The sequence below is a fragment of the Aspergillus oryzae genome, chromosome 1, assembly GCF_000184455.2.
Source record: "Aspergillus oryzae RIB40 DNA, chromosome 1".
Taxonomy (NCBI): Eukaryota; Fungi; Ascomycota; class Eurotiomycetes; order Eurotiales; family Aspergillaceae; genus Aspergillus; species Aspergillus oryzae.
In genome coordinates, this window is record NC_036435.1 from 4,121,506 (window position 1) to 4,142,531 (window position 21,026).

General features: G+C 47.8%; 9 protein-coding genes across 9 annotated transcripts; 5 read left to right on the forward strand and 4 right to left on the reverse strand.

The window, feature by feature from the left end:
• Positions 1–2,038: 2,038 nt before the first annotated feature.
• Positions 2,039–3,679, forward strand: AO090005000858 (putative alpha/beta hydrolase; the record flags this gene model as incomplete). The annotated part of the gene is made up of 7 exons (XM_023233911.1): positions 2,039–2,098; positions 2,555–2,649; positions 2,729–2,768; positions 2,836–2,960; positions 3,028–3,223; positions 3,284–3,584; positions 3,648–3,679. The coding sequence occupies 7 exons, from the start codon at positions 2,039–2,041 to the stop codon at positions 3,677–3,679; spliced, it is 849 nt and encodes a 282-aa protein (XP_023089126.1).
• Positions 3,680–4,109: 430 nt separating this feature from the next.
• On the reverse strand, positions 4,110–6,656 carry AO090005000857 (uncharacterized protein; the record flags this gene model as incomplete). Its single annotated transcript, XM_001817817.1, has 1 exon — positions 4,110–6,656. The coding sequence occupies one exon, from the start codon at positions 6,654–6,656 to the stop codon at positions 4,110–4,112; it is 2,547 nt and encodes an 848-aa protein (XP_001817869.1).
• A 499-nt stretch (positions 6,657–7,155) lies between these two features.
• AO090005000856 (uncharacterized protein) lies at positions 7,156–7,801 on the forward strand (the record flags this gene model as incomplete). Its single annotated transcript, XM_023233912.1, has 3 exons — positions 7,156–7,164; positions 7,224–7,670; positions 7,697–7,801. 3 exons carry the CDS (start codon positions 7,156–7,158, stop codon positions 7,799–7,801), a joined length of 561 nt encoding a protein of 186 aa, XP_023089125.1.
• Positions 7,802–8,241: 440 nt separating this feature from the next.
• AO090005000855 (uncharacterized protein) lies at positions 8,242–8,685 on the forward strand (the record flags this gene model as incomplete). Its single annotated transcript, XM_023233913.1, has 2 exons — positions 8,242–8,600; positions 8,622–8,685. 2 exons carry the CDS (start codon positions 8,242–8,244, stop codon positions 8,683–8,685), a joined length of 423 nt encoding a protein of 140 aa, XP_023089124.1.
• A 333-nt stretch (positions 8,686–9,018) lies between these two features.
• On the reverse strand, positions 9,019–10,383 carry AO090005000854 (GYF domain-containing protein; the record flags this gene model as incomplete). Its single annotated transcript, XM_001817814.1, has 1 exon — positions 9,019–10,383. One exon carries the CDS (start codon positions 10,381–10,383, stop codon positions 9,019–9,021), a length of 1,365 nt encoding a protein of 454 aa, XP_001817866.1.
• A 409-nt stretch (positions 10,384–10,792) lies between these two features.
• On the forward strand, positions 10,793–12,080 carry AO090005000853 (polyubiquitin-binding protein UFD1; the record flags this gene model as incomplete). The annotated part of the gene is made up of 3 exons (XM_001817813.3): positions 10,793–10,795; positions 10,852–11,169; positions 11,292–12,080. The coding sequence occupies 3 exons, from the start codon at positions 10,793–10,795 to the stop codon at positions 12,078–12,080; spliced, it is 1,110 nt and encodes a 369-aa protein (XP_001817865.1).
• Positions 12,081–12,689: 609 nt separating this feature from the next.
• AO090005000852 (TMEM53 family protein) lies at positions 12,690–13,583 on the forward strand (the record flags this gene model as incomplete). The annotated part of the gene is made up of 1 exon (XM_001817812.3): positions 12,690–13,583. The coding sequence occupies one exon, from the start codon at positions 12,690–12,692 to the stop codon at positions 13,581–13,583; it is 894 nt and encodes a 297-aa protein (XP_001817864.1).
• Positions 13,584–14,764: 1,181 nt separating this feature from the next.
• AO090005000851 (DNA-directed RNA polymerase III core subunit RET1) lies at positions 14,765–18,553 on the reverse strand (the record flags this gene model as incomplete). Its single annotated transcript, XM_023233914.1, has 3 exons — positions 14,765–17,579; positions 17,637–18,316; positions 18,506–18,553. The coding sequence occupies 3 exons, from the start codon at positions 18,551–18,553 to the stop codon at positions 14,765–14,767; spliced, it is 3,543 nt and encodes a 1,180-aa protein (XP_023089123.1).
• Positions 18,554–18,916: 363 nt separating this feature from the next.
• Positions 18,917–20,612, reverse strand: AO090005000850 (putative MFS sugar transporter; the record flags this gene model as incomplete). The annotated part of the gene is made up of 4 exons (XM_001817810.1): positions 18,917–19,528; positions 19,584–20,106; positions 20,169–20,471; positions 20,539–20,612. The coding sequence occupies 4 exons, from the start codon at positions 20,610–20,612 to the stop codon at positions 18,917–18,919; spliced, it is 1,512 nt and encodes a 503-aa protein (XP_001817862.1).
• Positions 20,613–21,026: the final 414 nt, after the last annotated feature.

Consider the following 21,026-nt stretch of genomic DNA (forward strand, 5'->3'; position numbering starts at 1 on the left):
GGAATTGGAACTTTCCAAAGTTTGCCTTGGGGGAGATGTTCGCGATCACGGACTATTTCTACCCCGATATCGATGCGCGTTTGCGACCGATTGTGACGTTTGGCGGGGTTAAGTGGGGAGGGCAAGAACAAACCAACGGGCCAACCGTCCCCAGCTCTATCAAAGTCGATGAAAAGGCCACCGATGTACGGAGTATCCAGGCTTCTCTAAACAGCGAAGTACCTGATTCGGCAGAGATTCTTTGTTCGGATAAAGTCCGGAGGGCGAACACCCACGACTTCCCCACGATTCGATTGTGGGGAAGTTCTCAGCGCCGGATGTCGGCCGGCTGCTCAAGGAACTTCTTCATTTAAAAGCTGATAGTCCACCAGATAAAGTGATTGAGTTATTTGAGTAAATCAATAATATTATTTCCACGAAGTCTATCATAATGTCTGCCCCTAAAGGACCTTTCCGTCTTGTCACTGTCAACACTGCTCCAGAGAGAGCCAAGCGGCTTATCGGCCGGATGGTCGAGGCTCTCAAGGACCGTTATACCATCATCTACGAGGCTAACTGCGAGAGTGAGTAGCTCTACGAAAAAAAGAAAAAAAAAAAAATATGTGACACACTATTAACAATTTTATAGCAATTGATGAAGTCGAACCCAAAGTGAAGGAATTTATGCCTGATGTTCTGGTAGGAATCCCTGTCGTTTTGAGTCCCTGCCGGACTCTCAAGCTGGGAGATGAGTTAGAAGACTAATGGGCCTATAGTTCAGTGCTTCTATGTGGACCGCTGAGGAGGCGCAACGAATTCACTCCATCGCGAGGGAGATCAGACCTGACATTAAGACCCACGCCATCCCCGAAGGATTGCAAGTTAAATACGGTCCTGACGCTATCGTTGATCATCTCCTCGAGGTAGTCCCACCTCTTTTGGATGCTTAAGGCACTCAACCACAGTATGTACTAGTTAGTAGGTAGCCGTCTCTTATTCAGCAGTCCTGATGGTCTGCCTCACCTCAACGCAATAATTCCCACTTCAGCGCAAAATTTGAAGCTATTCAAGTTCCTATACAACATCGCCTTGAGTATTTATCCAATAAGGTAGTTTAGGGCCTTCCTTATCCACCTGACTAGCTTCTGTATTAGGTAGATCCCCTGTATCTGCCTGTTGGAGTTAGTATAGGAAGAAGCAGAAAGGTCAGGTGATGTTTAAATTAGGTATAGTCATAGGTTGCTGAACTGAGTTCTCGGTTAAGCGGGAACTAGTTGCGCGAATCAGCATCTTTCTACGGTAACAAATATGTAAAGTGACTAAAAATATCACGGGACACGGCCTACCTAAGCATTGTTTTCCTACTTCCAATAAATTATTTTGAAAGGCTATCACATAATTATAAGCGTTAGTTTTGTCCTTTTCTCTTTCAGAGCTGTTCACCTTCGAGCCCTTCCCGGGCAGATTGCCAAGCTTACTACCGTACCGTACACTGGTAGTTCAATAACTCCATCGATTACTAGTAGTACTTTTGCAGCACCTCCGTACTGTATGATTGGTAGATGGTTAGGTATGGTGGAGCTAGATGGATTTGATTTTCTTATATCTTTTAACATAGCAGTCATGTAAGTAGCTAGAGTGAATTGAGTTCTCTGAATGATCCCACCAAATTGAGTATTCTACAAGTCCTTTGAGGGCTCTATACCAACCATTTCAGTGCTATCTCCGTATGTGGCTTCACAATAGCTCTAAAGAATAATCCTTTGGGTGCTACTAGCAGCCCTCATGTAACCGGCTATCGTCATCCTATGATATTCCACAAGACTAAAAGGCCAAATAATTCTGAATCGACGATTCAGAATGCCCTGGTCAGACCTGTATAGCTTCCCGCCGTTATAGCTTGGTCCCACCAAACGATCTTAAGGTGGGAGGGAGTTGGGGCTTTGGAAAGGCTATGTTTTGCCGGAGCCAATGATTTTCACTCTGTATGTTCTTGCACAGTGACGATGTGACATGATAAACATATAAAAAGTTTATTATCCAAAAATAGAGTCCAAGAATGTCTAGCCATTGCTTACCCTCACTTACACATGCCCGAAAAGGTTTTATCTTGTTTCTCGTTAGATATCTTCAAGTTTTACCTTTCTATTCTCAGAAAGCAAACTCTCAAGGAAATATGTTTTAGGTTATTGACACTATATTGGTATTTTGCCAATGCCACCGTTACAGCTTGTATCAAGCTACCAATCTGTGGAAAGCCCCATACAATAAAAGGTGCTATAATTCACAGAGTAAGTCGCATTATAGAGTCAAGACATCGATAATATAGTGTGTTCGGCGATGATAAACTTCCCCGAAATGATCGGCGGTCGGAATCGGCCTAAACCTGCTTAGTCACCGTACTATCGCGCTCTTACAGGAAATGCGCGATGACTTCAAATCGCAAGCTTCATCCAAGATTAAATACAATTGACTTTATATAATAATGTTGCCATTCCGTGTGACCCTCCGGGGTACATCTAGTATCCGCGCATTTTCAACATCCCGGGTGCTCCGGAATGACTTGTCTTATCAGGTTTTCGGCCCTGAAAAAGACGAAACAAGTCAGAGTCCAATTGTTTTCCTGCACGGGCTCTTCGGCTCTAAGCAGAACAACAGGAGTATCAGCAAGTATGTTAGATCAGATTATCTAAAACACTGCTATTGCCGTCTATGGGCGACTTCAATGTAGACTAACAGGGATAATTAGAGCGTTGGCACGTGATTTGAAGCGTGAGGTCTTTATCCTGGTATGTTTTCATCCGGTGATATACCGAAGCGAGAGGGTTCATGTGCTTATGTCAATGGCATTATTAGGATCTCCGGAATCATGGCCAGTCTTTCCACTCCAAGGAGCACACGTACAGCGCGATGGCAGAAGATGTCGTCAACTTCATCCATCAGCAGAAGCTGAACAAGTGTGTCTTGATAGGTCATTCCATGTATGAAAATCGCCCGTCTTTTTCAGCATTCCGATCATGATTCGAGTGACTATTCTAACTATACAAGGGGCGCAAAAACCGCGATGACGGTCGCACTCGACTCTCCCAATTTGATCTCGGCGCTTATCCCCGTCGACAACGCCCCGGTCAATGCTCCGCTGAAGAGTGACTTTGGCAAATACGTCCGAGGCATGCAACAGATCGAAGCCCAGAATGTAGCGAAGCAGTCTGATGCAGATAAGATTCTTAAAGATTATGAAGAAGTAAGTAGTCCTGTTCATAATGCTGGGGTTGTGTTAACCGCAGTATTCCACAAATTCCAGTCCCTTCCTATCCGCCAATTCCTCTTGACCAACCTAGTTCGTGGGGACCATGGAGCTATGAAGTTCCGTGTCCCTGTTTCGATCTTGGGAGACGCCTTGAGTGAAATGGCTAATTTTCCTTATGCTGAGTCTAGCTCCGCCACGTATGACGGTCCGACGCTGTTTGTTAGGGGCACAAAGAGCAGATACGTCAGTGACGATACAATCCCTGCGATTAAGAAATTCTTTCCCAAAGCCCAGATAGCCGATGTAGAAGCTGGGCACTGGCTCATTTCGGAAAATCCTGAAGCTTTTAGACAAAGTGAGTACTGATTTAGGGACCAGTTGTTATGTATGACAGTTTGACTGACGGTAATTACTTCAGAGGTTGTTACATTTTTGCAAGAAACACCTTGAAAATATGTATTAATAGAATTAAGTATGGCCTGTTGGATATGTACGAACTCCCTACCTACCTGGAGCCGAAGAATAAAAAATTTTCAAGAATTAGTCCATCCAACTGATGAATAAACGAAACAAAGAAGGTCGACTTCAGTAACAGAATGTATCCAGCGGTATTCACAATACATAAAATTTGATCTCATCATCATCGTAATCAAGTTCCGGTGTCCTCACATCTCGTTAATAAGTATTAAACCCCCTTCGCACAAAGTTCAGTGCCGATAGACATTGGTGAGCGTGAGATTTCTACACTTATAGCAGACATGCTATTGTTGCGCCTTCAACTCTGCAGTACTTCCCTCCGCAACCGCTCCTGACACTAACGGGATTATAAGACAACTAACTTGCTAACCAATGAGTCGACGAACACAAGTTGTGTGCCCACTTAGTCGAGGGGTATCGGTTCAGTGGATGCCATTTTGCGCTTTTTCTTCTTCTTTGGTCGTTTGTTCTCTGTGGATGCCCCTTGTTCAAACGGAGATGCTCCGGATGAGAGCGATCTGGGAGATTCCTGTCGAGCTATTGTGGGAGTTTTTTCATCCTCAGATAAACCCGAAGGGCGTGGTCTCTTCTTTTTCTTCTTTCGCTCCCGCAATGCGAGCCCAGGGTTAGTTTCAGCCACGTTCAAAATCCTGGCCGCCTCTTCTGGATCAGCAGGACTATCATCTGTGGGGTTCGGAGCCTGATCTTCGACGACAATTGGGGACACTGCTCGAGGATGGAACACCTTGGCTTCCACAGCTTTCTTAAGTTCATCCAACTGTTCATGCAATTCTTTATGGCGAAGCTTTTCAGACCGCTCAAGTTCACTGATACGGTCAAGCAGTGACGAAATGTTAGTATCATGCGCACTGTGCGCTTTCGTAATATCGCCGAGTTGATCAAGAAATGCTTGATGTCGATCTGATGTAGCTTTTTTGAGTTCATGAAGGTCATCTTGCAACGACTTAATGTCACTAGCATGCGTTTCAACTTTTGCAAGACTGCTGGTATTGACAGACCTTACTTCTCCGACATCATTGGCCAACCTTTCCAGGTTGCTAGTATTGACAGACCTCACCTTTTCAATATCATTGGCCAACTTCTCCAGACTGCCAGTATTGACAGACCTCACTTTTTCAACATCATTGGCCAAGCTCTCCAGACTGCTAGCCACTTGGCTTAGACGGCTATCGAGCTTGTTACGCTCTTCACGTAAACCGTCCAAGAAACGATCGTCAGACTGTTTCTGTGACCTAAACTGGGAGTCATATTTGGATATGGACTCCTCAAACTTTGTACATAAAGACTGGAGTTCAACCCGCAATTTACCGATGTCATCATGGCTTGGTGGCGGATTTTGCCTTTTTTGCTGCTCGTAGTGCTCCCAAAGAGGTGCAAGTGATCCTGAGAGACTGGCATGGTCGTTTCTCAGCTTGTTTATCTCATCAAGGCGCAAAGCTGCTTCCTGCTGGGCCTGCCTGATGACAGTGTTTTGGCTTTGACACAGGTTATCAACGACCGTTTTCAACCCGGAATATTGCTCCAGTAACTGACTAGCAGAGGGGTACATCTCCTGCAGCGCGACAACCATGTTCCTCGCCAACGGCTCTGTAGTGAGGCTGTTGTATCTGGTTTCCAGAGAATGCAAGCCAACCCTAACAGTCTCCACCAACTGCTGTGTACTTTGCAATGACCCTGACAAATTGGCAACTTGTTGTAGGGCCGTGGATGGATTTAATTCACGCAAGGTCTTCACCTCGCTCGATAGCACGTTGCAATTGTTCTTCACGATCACTAATTCCTCAGACGCTTGCACTAGTGACTTTTTTAAGTCTTCCACTTCCGAAAAGTGCAAGTCATCCTTCATCTCCTGCAAACCTTGCAATTGCTTAAGTATGTTTTCGAGGCTCTCAACCTTTGTTTGGAGGTGAGATGCAGAAACTTTATCCACGTTTGAGTCATTTGTTGCCGTGACTGCTGGAGGTGCCGTCCTCGTAGATTCAACAGAGCCAAGACGGGTATCAAGCATATCTAATCTTTGACCCAGTGATTCAATATCAGATATTTTCTGTTGCTGCTCCTTGGTCGTCTGGTCAACTTTACCGATAGCAACCGAAAAGCTTTTCTGGCATGTCCGCAGGGATTCCAATTCTGTACCCAAAGCTGTTCTTTGCTTTTGCCATTCATCCACTTCTACGTGGAACTTTGTCGATACGCTTTCTTCCACTTTGGTTGAAACGCTTTCCAAGCGCTTCTCGAATTCCAACGAGATTTCGTCAAGGCGAGAGGACTGGTCTTTGGTCTGCTGACTCAGGGACGTTCCGTGGTTTTCGAGCGATTTCTCCAGTATAGTCATTCTCGCCTGGAGGCTCTTGAGCGTGTCCTCCAGAGAGCGGTTTTGATCTCGAAGGCTAATGGCCTCGTCTTTCGAACGCTTAGCATCTTGCTTGGTTGTTTCGATCTCTTCTTTCAGTTGATCATATTTATCCACTAGACTAGGTCCTGCGATTATAGATGAAGTCCAGTTTGCTTTCAATACTTTCTCCAATTGATCGTAGCGCGACAGGTGCTCCTTCAACGCGCCATCTATACGAGCTAGATGACCGCCTTCGTCGTTCCATGTTTGCTGGAAAAAAGCGGTGGTAGAAGGGAAACCCTGCTGAGCTTTCGTTCTCTTTAGAAGACCTTCAGTGGTGCTTTGCTTCTTCTGTATAACTTCCTTCTCCGATGTTAGACTAGCGGTCTTTACGGCGGCTTGTATCAAATCGGAAAGTCGTTGTACGAACTGATCACCAGGAGCATCAGCCCGAGGTTCATATTGCCGTGAAGCACTGGGGGATGTGAAAAACCTTCGCGATTGGGTGTCTTGCGAGGTTGTTCCATAAGGGGGCGGTGGTCTGTTTAAGCGGGGGTCGCGCGCATTGGAAGTGAATGTGTGCTCGGAGCTCATTTTGACGACAAATCCACAGCGACAAGAAAAACTATTACACCGAGTGGACCAATATGCATCTCAGGATGAGGTCACAGATAAAGCATATTTAAAAATAAAGTGAAAGCAGATTAGCATTGATGGGTAGCGTAACTACTCCAATCTAGTGCCCATGTCTGGTCATGAATGAATCAAAGATGGAGATCTCGACGTGCTTATTTCACCAAGTCTGGTGGCACCTCATTTACAGTGAGTGACTACTGTAGGAGGTAATGAAACCCTGACGGAGCTCGTTTGCCTAGCAACCCTAGCTGTTGACGCGAAACCAAATGTTATGGTGGAATTAATTTACTCCATTCTGCCGGGCGGTGACACGGGCGGCGGACCGCCTCACGTATTCTGCCCTTCGCAGCTCTTTTGTCCAGCCCGTGAACAAGGCGTGGAACACAGAACAGTTTCGGTGCTGCGCAGACCTTGTAACGGCTCAAGGAAGAGAGACTCGCGATTACAAATATTCGACATGGCTGCGGTGAGTCAAACAGGACTTGCTATCTTTGCACTACTCGGGTACTGATCTCGAAGAAACAGCAAATCTCGACTGTCGCGGAGACCAAGGAACTCCGTGGCTTGAACCTCATCGCTGCCCATTCGCATATTAGAGGACTTGGTGTCGATGCCGATTCTTTACAACCTAGGACCTCATCGCAGGGCCTTGTGGGTCAGGAGAAAGCGCGAAAGGCCGCCGCCGTAATCTTGCAGATGGTCAAAGAAGGCAAGATCGCTGGCCGCGCAGTCTTAATTGCAGGGCCTCCCAGCACAGGTAAAACAGCACTTGCCATGGGGATGGCACAATCTCTTGGCTCCGATGTCCCCTTCACAATGCTAGCTTCTTCAGAGATCTTTTCAATGGAAATGTCGAAAACCGAAGCACTCACTCAAGCTTTCCGAAAGTCCATTGGTGTTCGGATCAAGGAAGAAAGTGAGATCATCGAAGGTGAAGTGGTGGAGATTCAGATTGACAGGAGCGTCACTGGTGTAAGTGTCACTATAAATCCTTTCAGGCGAGAGAACATGTCCGTGCTGATACGCTCAGGGTAACAAACAAGGGAAACTCACCATCAAAACCACCGACATGGAGACAATCTACGACATGGGCACTAAGATGATCGACTCCATGACTAAAGAACGTGTCATGGCTGGCGACATAATTTCTATCGACAAGTCATCGGGCAAAATTACGAAGTTGGGCCGTTCGTACGCACGTTCACGGGATTATGATGCGATGGGTGCTGATACCAAATTCGTGCAATGCCCCGAGGGCGAACTCCAAGTGCGTAAGGAAATTGTGCATACTGTGAGTCTCCATGAAATTGATGTCATCAACTCGCGGTCACAAGGATTTCTGGCTCTCTTTTCCGGTGATACCGGAGAAATCAGGAGCGAGGTTCGGGATCAGATCAACACAAAGGTCGCCGAATGGAAGGAAGAGGGCAAGGCGGAAATAATCCCTGGTGTTCTATTCATTGACGAGGTTCATATGTTGGATATCGAATGCTTTTCCTTCATTAACCGCGCCTTGGAAGCTGAGCTTGCGCCAATTGTCATTATGGCCAGTAATCGCGGCCAAGCCCGCATTCGGGGGACAACCTACAGTTCTCCCCACGGACTGCCCCTGGATTTTCTTGACCGCGTGGTCATTGTGAGCACACAACCCTACTCGGCTGATGAGATCAGACAGATTCTGGCCATCAGAGCTCAGGAGGAAGAGATTGATCTCTCTCCGGACGCTTTAGCACTTCTGACGAAGATTGGCCAAGAATCAAACCTCAGATATGCCAGCAATATCATCACTACTTCTCACCTCCTGAGCCAAAAACGAAAGGCAAAAGAGGTCAGCATCGACGATGTTCAGCGCAGCTACCGACTATTCTATGACCCTGCTCGGAGCGTCAAGTTTGTGAATGCGTATGAGCAGCGCTTCATTAGTGACCAAGGCAATGTAACCTTCTCTGCTGCAGCAAATGGAGGAGACGCTATGGAGATCTCATAGATTCATTCCTTTATAGACATTCTGGGTGATATTGGGTGATTTCTGGTGTTCGAATGGCGGAGCATTCCAGGTGACGTGCGAAAAGGAACAAATAGTGCGACGTGATCTGTTTTCCTTTCTATTCTTATTCCCTGTGTTTTCTTTGCAGTATCAAATTATGTATGATAATGCTGGCGCTTGTTCAGAGCTCTGTATGGGTACTTTTGCAATTTGGGTTCGAATCGGAATTTATCGAAAAGGAGCCTTCCCTCGAATGATAATCATGATGTTCATATTCATTGCTTGGTATCTATTGGTGCTATGCCTACGACTCCCACCCAACCTTAGCTTTCATTATTGTACAAAACTGGCCTGAGCATTCCATCCATCCTCGTCCGTCGTTCTTCGGAATTCGACACCCTCACCGAAATACCCGGCATTTTTCCACGACTCCATCGTTGCACTGTCGTACGGTCCGTGAACAATCCCACCATCTCGGGCGTCCGACCAACGGAATTCCCACATTGCAGGGGTCTGCTCGCTACTGACAGGGTCTGTATCTTGTGAAGGGGGATCAACCCAATCCTCACCTGTTTCACGGCGATACTGACGAGTGAGTAGCTCGCGTTCTGAATCATAGATGTCCGCTTGGCCCCGAGTCATGAGGATATCTGCTGCCCCCGTGATCGCATCGATCGCTTGCTTGCGAGCGACTTCTTTGGGGTCATCCTCCGTCATCTCCGTATCCTCTGTGTCCCCATTCTGCTTCGACCTGTTCTTGTTGCGTTTGTTTTGCCATTTGGGTTTTTTCTGAGCCCCTTTTCCTAGCCTAGCCAACGCTTCCAGTATAGTTTCGCCTCGATCAAGGTGAGTTATAATGGTTTTCAAGGCGTCTCCCGTTAATACACTATCGTCCATCCGATCTTTCTCCTTCCTGTCGGCTTCTCTTTTTTCCGCGGCTTCTTTGGCACGCCGAATATCTTTCTTTGACACCCCGTCAAGCCACGAATCGTAGACGGCATCAGGGTCTATGGCCTTCCGTACATAATTTCCTTGGTCATCAAACTTGCCCTCCTCCTGCTCAGTCCGCATATTGAACGCATCAAGTAAAGGCGCATGCTTTTTCTTTGACCCAGCACCCAATTCCTCGTCCATATCCTCATCAATCCTTGCGCGGTCTTCATCTGCGACATCGCTCTCGCTTTCGGCTTCATCGTCGTCGATCTCATTGGGGCCTTTAGTCAAGTCTGCATGTAATGTGCCACCACCTTTGGAAGACGCGACCTGGCCTTCGATCTCGTCGTCTCGAAGAAATCGCACAGACTTCTTGTTCTTCCTTAGAGCATCGTCGGCGTCGACCTCTTCCGCGCCGAAGTCTTCTTGTAGCTCAGCAAACATGTCATCATCATCTGCCGCATTTTCCTTTTGTTTCTTCTTCGCCAGGACCTCGGCTCGCGCATCAAAACCTTCATTATCGCTATCCGAGTCGTAGCCGTCAAGATTCACAGCTTTGCGACGTACTTTCTGTCCGCGCCGACCGATCTCGTCCGCGTCTAATACTGCATCGTCTTCGAGCGCATCCGGAGCAAGAGCAGAAGGGTTCCGGAGATCAAACCTAGCTTTCTTGCCAGAAGGTTCATTTGGGTCGTCCTCGGAATGTTGATGTGTGCGGGTGAAGTCTTCACCAGCCCGCTTGGGGCGTGGCTGAAAGTCGGACATAAATTGTAAATGAGGTGAGAGTCACCGTAGTGCAAGGCAGAAAAATCAGAATGAAGTGATCGCACTAGTCTGAGGGCTCCTCCAGAGCTGGATAATATTTGGACACCGGAGACGTGAGCTTTTATGGGAGGAAATTGCGTTGCTGAAGCTGTACAAATGGGGTCGGGTCGGAAAATCATTGCGGAGCCATTTGCGTCACTGCGGGCGGGCGATAAGCCTTCGTTTCCCTAACTTAACTACTACCGACCTTCTTGGCCGTGCAATTCGAACATCCTAGTCTCTCCGAGCAAGCAGTACGAAAGCTCACTTATCTTTCTCTAGGCAAGAATAAAGGAAACTTAGACCCAGTGTCCCCATTAGGGTGTTGCTCAACCGGTGCCTGAGTGTTAGCTACTGCGGGCTTCCCATTATGGTGAGCTTCAGAGGAGTCCCGCTGTTGTTAAGTTCTCCGTGTACTGATTTTTGCAGTTCAGCTCTAATTACTACGAGGATGATCCGATGGATGGCGTCTTCAGCTCCTCCATGCTCCGCCATGGAGGAGCAACCCGCCGTTTCGACGAGTATTACCGCTGTTACCCCGTCGCCATGATGCCTGGCCCTGAGAGAGAGAACGTCAACCACGGCGGTAAAGTCATCATGCCACCCAGTGCGTTGGACAAGTTAACTCGGCTACATATCACATATCCTATGCTCTTCGAACTGCATAATGGTGCACGAGAAAGGTTGACTCACGCGGGTGTATTGGAGTTTATCGCTGAAGAGGGGAAAATTTATTTGCCTTTTTGGGTAAGATTGTGCACTGTCCCATGGACTTTACTTATACCCAGTTCCCAAATTATTTCCTCTGCTCTACTAGCGCGCTTTACCGTATTGAACGCCATCATACTGATGCAAAGCGTCATGTGTAGCTCATGCAGACCCTCCTCCTCGAACCAGGCGACCTAGTACAGGTCAAATCGACCGATCTTCCTCCGGGCCAGTTCATCAAGCTTCAGGCCCAGTCAACGTCGTTTCTAGATATAAGCGATCCTAAGGCTGTGCTTGAGAATGCATTCCGCAACTTTTCATGTCTGACAAAGGGCGACGTCTTCACATTTGCCTACAATGATCAAGTCTATGAGATGGCGGTTTTGGAAACTAAGCCAGCCACCAATTCGAATGCCATTTCCGTCCTCGAAACAGACCTGGAAGTCGACTTTGCCCCTCCTGTAGGATACGAGGAGCCGCAACGCCCAAGTGGTACCAGTACTCCCCGCAGTGGTGTGAGCGCAACGAAGCTTCCGGCTGGCGGGTTACTTCATCCCCATGGAACCATGGCTCAATCAATTAACTATGCCGCCATTGCCCCTGAGTCTACTGACGCCGCCGCGGGGGCAAAAGCGGTGTCGTCAAACTTCCTTATCGGTGGACAGCGTCTGAATGCGAAAAAGGGAAGTAAGGCTCCAACTCCAAAGGCCTCAACACCAACACCCGGAGCCACAAACCCTCAACACCCTCCTCCTGTCAGGCGGACCAACGGGCCAATGCCGCTCCGGCTCCCGCCTAATCAGTTATTCTTTGGATATGCAATCAAGCCCGTGCAGAAGCGTGACGAAAGCGGCCAGGTTGTCGAGGACGAGAAGCCCCGTTTTCAGGGAAGTGGTCAAACGTTAAGAGGGAAAAAGAAGGATACCGGAGGCTCTGCAACGCCCACTTAGTGCAGCGTTTGAGGCGGAGGCTCAAGGCCCAGGGACAAAGTGACATTGGTGAATAGTGCCGTCAAAAGATCATGTGCTAGGAGCAATCTTGAATTACTGGCGCACCATCTGTTTCATTTTTTTCGATGTTTCTATTTCTTTGTCTCAGAATACTATGAGCAAAACAAGGACGGCTTGATTTATAGAGCATAGCGTGGTATGGGCTGGCGTTAAATAAGGAAATCACTTTTATGGGACAAAGCCCTAGTTATTTCAACAACGGTAGGGTTGAGTCAGATCGTTGCTTAGTATACGAAGTAGAACCTGGAAAGAACCCTTAGTCCAGGTACAAGGAGTCAAGGACAAATGAGAAGGGCGGCTCCACCCTGGGAACCACCAGAGATCACAATAAAATGCCGTGCTCATTTCGGAACCCTGATTTAGTGCTCCTCTAGTGTCTGATCTATCGACTCCCTATCGACTCCCCCCGTTTTAATATAGATACGAAGTTAAATCCTCCTTTAAATTCTCTTCGCCGGTTCTTCCCCTTATTCGCACCGTTCAGTAGACATAGAACACACAACCCAAAGTCAAGACCACACTCTCAAAACAGCCAAAGCGCGACACAAGATGTCGCAACCTAATACCCGGGAAAACCCCCTATCCGCATACACCAAACTATCCCCCTCAATCTATATCCAAGAACCCCAGTCGCAATCTGAAAGCAATGGCGCCCCCAAGACCATCATCCTAGCATTCTGGATGAATGCTCCCCCACGAGCCCTGTCCAAATACGTCACCGAATACACCCGCCTAGCACCCACAGCCCGAATCATCATCATCCTAAGCTCCTCGAAGGACTTCATGACACGATCCGGCAAGAAGGCGCAAGAAGCGCGCCTCGCCCCAGCCGTCCAGGCTCTCCAGGCCTTCTTCTCCTCATCTTCCTCATCCGAAGAGAAAACCAAAGACCAAGAACAAGTGTTCGTGCACATGTTCTCCAACGGCGGCGTCTTCTCCACAATCAGTCTCCTGACCACTTACCGAAAGACCGTGGGCCGACCACTCCGCATCTCATCCACCATCTTGGACAGTGCGCCAGGCGTAGCGACGGTATCTGGCGCCATGAAGGCATTCTCGTTTGCGCTTCCGGGTCCGTGGCTTTTGCGCTTGCTTAGTAAGGTTGCGCTGTGGGTGTTTTTTGTGCTGGGGGCGCTTGTGCGCCGTCTTGTTGGGATGTCAGATGCTGTTAGTGTTGCGCGGAAGGCGATGAATGATCAGAGGCTGGTTTGTGGTGGTGAGGGTGGGGATAGTGGGAAGCCCAGGCGGTGCTATATCTATTCGGATGCGGACGAGCTGGTGGATTGGAGGGATGTCGAGAGACATGCTGTTGAGGCGGAGGCGAGGGGCTGGGTGGTTACCAGGGAGAAGTTTCTAGGGTCGCCGCATGTTTCGCATATGAGAGCTGATCCGGAGAGGTATTGGGGCATTGTGAAGAGGTATTTGTTGGTGGGATCAGGGTGAGTGGATTGTTGGGGCTTTGTTGGAAGGTTTGGATCATGTATATACTTACTATTCGAGGGCATTGGTTATGCTTCTGGGAGCGTGACGTACTTGTGACCGATTTCACATATCTTATGGTCATTCTTAATTTATAATAAGTGCTTATCCTGGAGTTGACCACGGATATTATACCCAGAGATCACGACGACGCCTTCAATCTTGTATTACTATATGTTTTAGGTTCCCCCCTGCGTTGTACAGAATAATCAAACCACTTTATCCCTCTACCTTGTTCGCTTTAGCGCAAGGATTTCTTTGAGCGCAAGAAAAAAGAACCTGAAAAAGGACCTGCCTCCTTGCTAAGACAAACCTTCACAACTTGAGCAGCCCTTTCCCTGCCGGCTTCAACCCGAGCTGATACTAGTACTTAGGGTACTCGGCCCTCGAGCTGGTTGGCCTCATATTACTGGGTGCCTTTGGCACCTAATTTAGTATCTGCCTGTTACGTGTTACACACGCGTATGTGTATTCTCTGTTAAGTTTTGTTTGACTTTGAAAGAAGACTAATAATATCGACTATTATATGGATACCTAATAGGACCATATACTAACCATCATAGATGAATTTATTCGAATTTATCTCCTTACGAGGCCTCCACGTGGGATGATCTCTGGTCTTGAGTGATATCTATACAAATATGAAGATCTTATAGTCCTCAGACCGTAGTGTAGATACTACTTGAAGAACCCATTTTATCATTATTAGATAATGCCGACAAAAACATACAAGCCCTTCTCACGGGAGAGGGAAGATTACAACGGCTACCAGGGCCAAAGCCACCTGGGGCCCCGGACCATAGCCAGGGATAAGAGGCTTTGGTCTCTTCTCGACGTCCCGAGGCCTCCGCCGTGCTGCCCACGATTCTGAGCCAGGGAATGGCAGCTGCCCTAAACAGACCTCACACTAGACTGTGTTCAAGGCTATTCCGTGCCTAAAAGAAGAATAGAAGTGTGCTAAAGAGGTTTATGTTTGACCAACGTATCATTTCTATACAAATCTCAAGTTCTCATCAAGAAGTCAACCAAAATCACCGTGCGCTATGCATGCAAACGTTATGTACAATCAAGCCACATTAACGCCTCTTTTTGACTTTTGAAAATCCTCGCATATAGATCCTTTTTTTTACTTTTGTAACCCTAACTTACCTTCCCCTTGTTTCCGGGAACTCATCCTCAAGCTTCAACCTTGCCGTAACATTCATACTCATCAGCTCCTGAATAAGAAGCTTGGCTGCGTACGGGATGGCCATCTTGACCACACTCCGCGAGGATTTGCAGCGCTGACACCAGTTCAAGTAGCCCATGAAGCCGCACTGCTCGCATACATCGATCTCATGACGATCTGACGAGATCATCAGTCGCTCAAGGAGAAGCTGACTGGTTCCGTAGGCAATCAGACAGTCACGTTCCATCTCACCTAGACGGAGACCACCGTCACGGGAACGACCCTCTGTTGGCTGACGAGTAAGTATAGCTCGAGGACCACGGGCACGAGAATGCATCTTATCTTGAACCATGTGCTTGAGCTTCTGGTAGTAGATAGGACCGGTGAAGACGTAGAATGGTAGGGCCTCGCCGGTGATTCCCGAGGTTAGGTAGTCTTTACCACCATAGCTGAATCCCTTGTCGATAAGAATTTGAGACATTTCCTCGACGGGACTGCCACCGAAACAAGTTCCGTACCCGTGCTGGCCCGCTAGGACGCCGGCCTTTCCGGCGACGAGCTCCAACATTTTCCCGACAGTCATTCGAGAGGGGAAACCGTGAGGGTTCATGATAATGTCAGGATTGATTCCTTGATCTGTGAAAGGCATGTCGGCCTGGTCGGCAATGATACCCACGACACCCTTTTGTCCGTGACGAGAAGAGAACTTGTCACCCACCTCGGGTCGACGGGTTTGGCGGGTAAGCACCTTGATGAGTTGATTTTCGTTCTCTGTGGTGGAGACCAGGACTTGGTCAATATACGCAGGGTCGTGTAACTTATATGTCATAGGTGTAGGTGTGTATTTGACTGGCCGACCCATATCAGAGCCAGGAAACCCAGAGGCGAGAGACTGATCAGGAGTAGACTTGTTAATGTAGACTTCACCAGCATTGACCTGCTCACCAACTGCAGCTAAACCATCGCTCTCAAGAAGAGCATGTTTCCGTATGGGGGCGTCATTGTCGTACTCCGGTGGCATCAAAATGTCCTTCGTCCCGTTGGAATAACTCTTCAAGTTGGCAACGGACTTCTTGAACACCTGACAACGCCCAAAACCACGGTCGACAGACCCCTTGTTCAGAACCAAAGCATCCTCAATATCATAGCCGGAGTAACTCATTACTGCGACCATGGCATTGTGACCGGCTGGTAGTTGATCGTATTTCGTCAGCTCAATAGTGCGGGACTTGACCATAGGCTTTTGAGGGTACACCATGAGATAGAGGATCGAATCAATGCGAAGGAATTGATTCGATGCGATTGCGCCAATAGCTTGTTTACCCATAGCACATTGGTAAGTGTTACGTGGTGACTGATTGTGGTGAGGGTAAGGGATCAGGCCGGCGACAGCACCAAGAACGGTGAAGGGCTCAATTTCCAGGTGAGTCGTGGCCTCAGTGATATCCTTTTCATAGATTGCGATCAACGAGTCGTTCTCTTCGTTGACATCCAGATACTCGACTAAGCCTTGAGCAAGGAAGTCATCGAACGACATGGTTCCCTCGCGCAATTTCTTCAGGTGATGCGATCTAACCCTATTCTTTCCGTTCTCGACAACAATAAGCGGGCGACAAATTCGTCCATCATCGGTAGCGACGTGTACAGCACGCTGGTGATGATTAATATATATACTGACGAACTCGGAGATTCTGCCCATTCGACGCAATCTCCGGAAAGCGTTAAGGAAAGACTTCGGACGACGCGTCAGTGCCATTGGTGTTCCGTTGATGGAGATGGTGTAGCAACCAGGGCCGTAAAGTTCCTTTCCGCCAAGAGTGGAGATATCTTCTGCGCCTAGCATGAAGATCAGATTTCTTATCGGGCCCTCTTCGTCATTAGTCGTGATATGGGTCATAAGCGCCAAGTTCTTCACAAGACCACAAGCTTCACCTTCTGGTGTATCTGCGAGACACAGCATGCCAAATTGAGATGGCTGTAGAGCTCTGGGACCGCTGACCTTTCGGGTTTTCTCGAACTGACTGCTAATACGAGTCATCATACCCAGTGCCGCGATATAGCTCAGTCGACTGAGCACATGAGTAACACCAGCACGCTCCATACGGAAACGCTTCAAGCTCCAGTTACCCGTTGAGATAGCACGATTCATACCTTGGGTGATATGGTTGCTGTGCATGCTCATAACAGTCCAGGCATCAAAAGCCTCAGCTCTGTTGCGTTTATTCAAGACCTTGTCAACATTCATTTTGATATCGAAGCAGAACTTCTTGAAGAGATCCTCGAAAAGGAGAGCCAGTAGCTGACCAGCCAATTCCAATCTCTTGTTACCGAGGTAGTCCCGGTCATCCACCAGGGAAGGATCGTTCTTAGCCATAAGAACACGACGCGCCATGTGAGCAACATAGACGGCCTTTGGTCGAAAGTTCATGTCTTTGACTTCTATGTGGGATATTATAACAGATGCAATGGCTTCAACAGCTTCTTGCACATGGGTCCGGCGATAATTGTTTTGTTTGCCGCGGTTGATCTTAATTCGAGAGCCAATCCAATCCAAAGCTTGTTGCTGTGTGTAGATGCCGAGCTTAATGGCCTCCTCGAAATTAATCGCAAAGTCTTCCTGGTACACTTTATCGATACCAGCAACAAGAAGGAGCATCTCCTTGTCGGTATGGATGCCCATTGCTTTCAGCAAAATGACGATAGGGATATCCTCGCTAAGCACGTTATGTTTCACGTAAAGCTTGTCCTTCTTGAGAACGATATAACTCTTAGATTTGCGCTCGTTGGAGGAACTGGTAATAGAGGTTAGAGGCGGATAGGGTATAACTATTGATGCACAATGAGCTTACCTAGTAACGGACGCCTGCACGATTTCCTTCTTCGGGTCCGTTTCAACGATAATTCTGTTCTTGCTCAACTGTTCTTGGACTAGAATAACCTTCTCTGTACCGTTCACAATAAAGTAACCGCCAGGATCCAAAGGACATTCATCCAACACAGTCATCTCTGCCGGGGTCTTATCGGACAGAACACACTTCGAGCTACGAAGCATGACCGGCATTCGGCCAATGGAACAGCCTGTCTTCTTCACACGCTGACGACCACGTATATATTCGAAATCAACTTGAATCGGAGCCGCGTATGTGGTATCACGAAGTCGGCATTCATGCGGACTTACGGTCGACCCTGTGAATCCTGGGCCAACATCTTGCTGTTCGTCTGCACGTCGTGGAGCCCCAAGATAAATGTCGGTAAATTTAATGTAGAAGTTGTGGTCTATATCGCTACGGATGATAGAACTTGATTCAACGATCTTCTTCAACTGTACTTCCACGAGGTAGTTGTATGAGTCAATGTGCTGCTTGACCAACCCCTTCACTTTCAAGAACGCGGGTAATAAATTCCATTTATCCTTGGCCGTGTTGATTGGATCAGTCAAAGACTTGTTGTAATAGAAGGGCTCTAGGAGCGCATCGAAAGGATCGCGGTGGCGATATGGTACATGCGGGTGTTCATCGGCCTGGTTACTCTGCTCCTCGACGCTTGGTTCCGGCTGCGTAGGATTTGATGCCTGTTTCGATACGGAGGGACGCTTCTGTGTCGATGAAGGGCCTGTCGCTGCTCTTCTCGATGCTGTCGTAGCCTATATGAACACCAGAGATTGTCAGCATGAACAAAGGATACATTTTATCAAGATGCGGAGAAGTATTTGCCGTACGTCTGCAGATCGCGCGGCAGGAGCTTGTGGCTTCCTACGAGGAGGCATTGCTGTTGTAGAAGAGAGGTCCACCAAGATTCTATGCTAGGTAATCTCTGCGTTATTTTGATAGAGATGGGAGGTGTATCATGGTGGTTTAAATACGCGGCGCACAATTTCTTCGTTATCACCGAGGGGAAAAGGTCCGAATAAATTATTAAATTAATTTCATTCAAAGCGGCGGTTTAGTAAGCAGACCAGGTAACTGTCCCAAAATGGCTAGTCCAGCGCCAAGCTTGTAGAAAACATCCGCTCACATACTCAATGCTTTCCGCTTATCTTATCATCCACATGCTATGTACATATAACATTTCCATTTGAGTATAAGTTAGAATAGTATGTATTCAATAAACATAGTTCGATCTCAGTCTATCATGAAGTTTGTCGGGTAATTGGGCGGATGATTTTGACAAAGGACTGTGATCCTAGGGACTTGGATTTGAAGGCCTCCTCAATCTCATCCAGGGACCTGCCCTTAGTTTCTGGCATGAAGATTGCACAGATCAGAGCAGTTATCAGTGTGCATCCCCCGAAGAGGAAGTATGCACCAAAGCTACTGCGAGACAGCAGGATGGGGGTCGTAAGAGCCACGAGGAAGTTAGCCGTCCAGTTGCTTCCATGTGCTAAGCTCGTTGCTGAGGCTCGCGTTCGTTGCGGTTGGATTTCCGCGGCGTAAATCTTGATTCCAACTGCCCAGCTAAGGGAGTAAATGACTGCGAAAATGTAAATGGAAACAATTACAACCCATCTGCCTGCGCCGGTTGAGCTATGCACAGCATTTCCTGCGTACAAGGCTCCCATCAAGAACATTGTTATGCTAAGTCCAATACCACCATATATAGTGCTGTGCCGGCGACCCCACCTGTCAGCCCATATAAGGGCAGGGATTGTTACACCAAAGATAACAAGAGCAGAGACACCTGAAGCAAAAAAGCTGGCATCCGTGGAGGCAAGTCCAGCCTGTTGAAAAAGTAGAGGAGCGTACTATAAAGACACAGTGTTAGCTTAAATGAGCATCTAGTAGAACTAACAAACTCACGTAGAGTACGCCATCAATTCCACTAAGTTGCTGCATTCCCATTAAGAATACGGCAAGTGCTGTTCGTGTACGGACATCTTTTGAAAAGATATCGAAAAGTTTGTCTTTAACGGACTGAATTTGGGGCCGTGGGCCGGATGCAATCCGTTCCACGGTAGATGCATTGCCAGTCTCTGGGGCTGCTCTTCGTTGCATGTTAGTCTCGCGATCCTCTTCCACCTCCATCTTTTCACGTTCTGCATGGGTGACTCCCAGACGATCCCACGCTGCTGTTGCTTCTGTTTCACGACCATGGATCCTCAACCACCTCGGTGACGGGGGAAGCCAGAGCCATGAAACCACCGAAAATGTGACCGCTAGACACGCCAGTATCAAAAATGGTGTCCGCCATGAGAACGAAGACTCGATACGAGCAGTCCCGTAGCAGGTAAAGAATCCAACCACCAATCCCAGTGTAATCAACAACTGAGGGCCAGTAGTCAGCACTCCTCGTACGCTAGTTGGTGATATCTCGCAAATGTAGCTATGAACCTTGTATTAGCTAACTGACACGGATTCGAGAGAGGTAGTAGTCAAATGTCATACACGACCAGCGTGCCCAGGTAGAGACCCTCGCCTATTCCTTCAACACATCTTCCAACGATAAACATAGCGATATGGACGGCGGCGGCCTCGAGTGCAGCTCCGAGAGCAAATATCAAAGCACCAATACTGATACCCTTTGACCTACCCAATTTATCTGCAAGAAAGCCAGCAAAAAAGGACGAAACAGCTGCTGGAATCAAAATAGACGATACTATCAACCCATGCACGGTTGCAGATTGGCTACCGAATTGTGAAACATAGCTGTCCATAGTAGTCACAGGTCCAATAATGCCAGTGTCCATCCTTTTTCTGATGTATCAGTATTCCTGGCAGGGTAGAAAAGATGGGCAATGCAGATAAGTGATCTTACCCAAATAACAGCCCGCCGCAGGAACACAGCATACTAGCGACCACATAGGGTGGAAGCTTACGAGGCAGGCCCATAGCTAAGTCGAGCAGTTATAGCTGGTTAAAATTTTGTAAAACAGATCCTAGGCTGTGCTCTATGAGTTGGGAATGTCAGATTACACGACACGGCCCAGGAAAATAAATATATAAGTAAGATAAGCGAGCAATGAAAAAATTTCCTTGATCAACGCTTTGTTCCACTGCATTTCCTGGCCTTACTGGTCCAGTTGATACGACCCACCCCCACGTTGACCTTTCGGGGTTTTTGATACGGGGTTAAAGACTTTGTGGCTACGGAGGTATCTAAATAAGGTATCTTTAAGCGCTATCTGTCGTCGCACTACAGAGGCATAGCTAAACTACAATGACGCCTGCCCTATATGCATTGAATAATCATTACCAAAGCAACCGACCGGCCAGATCGCATGTCAAGGGAAACTGAGCCCTGGG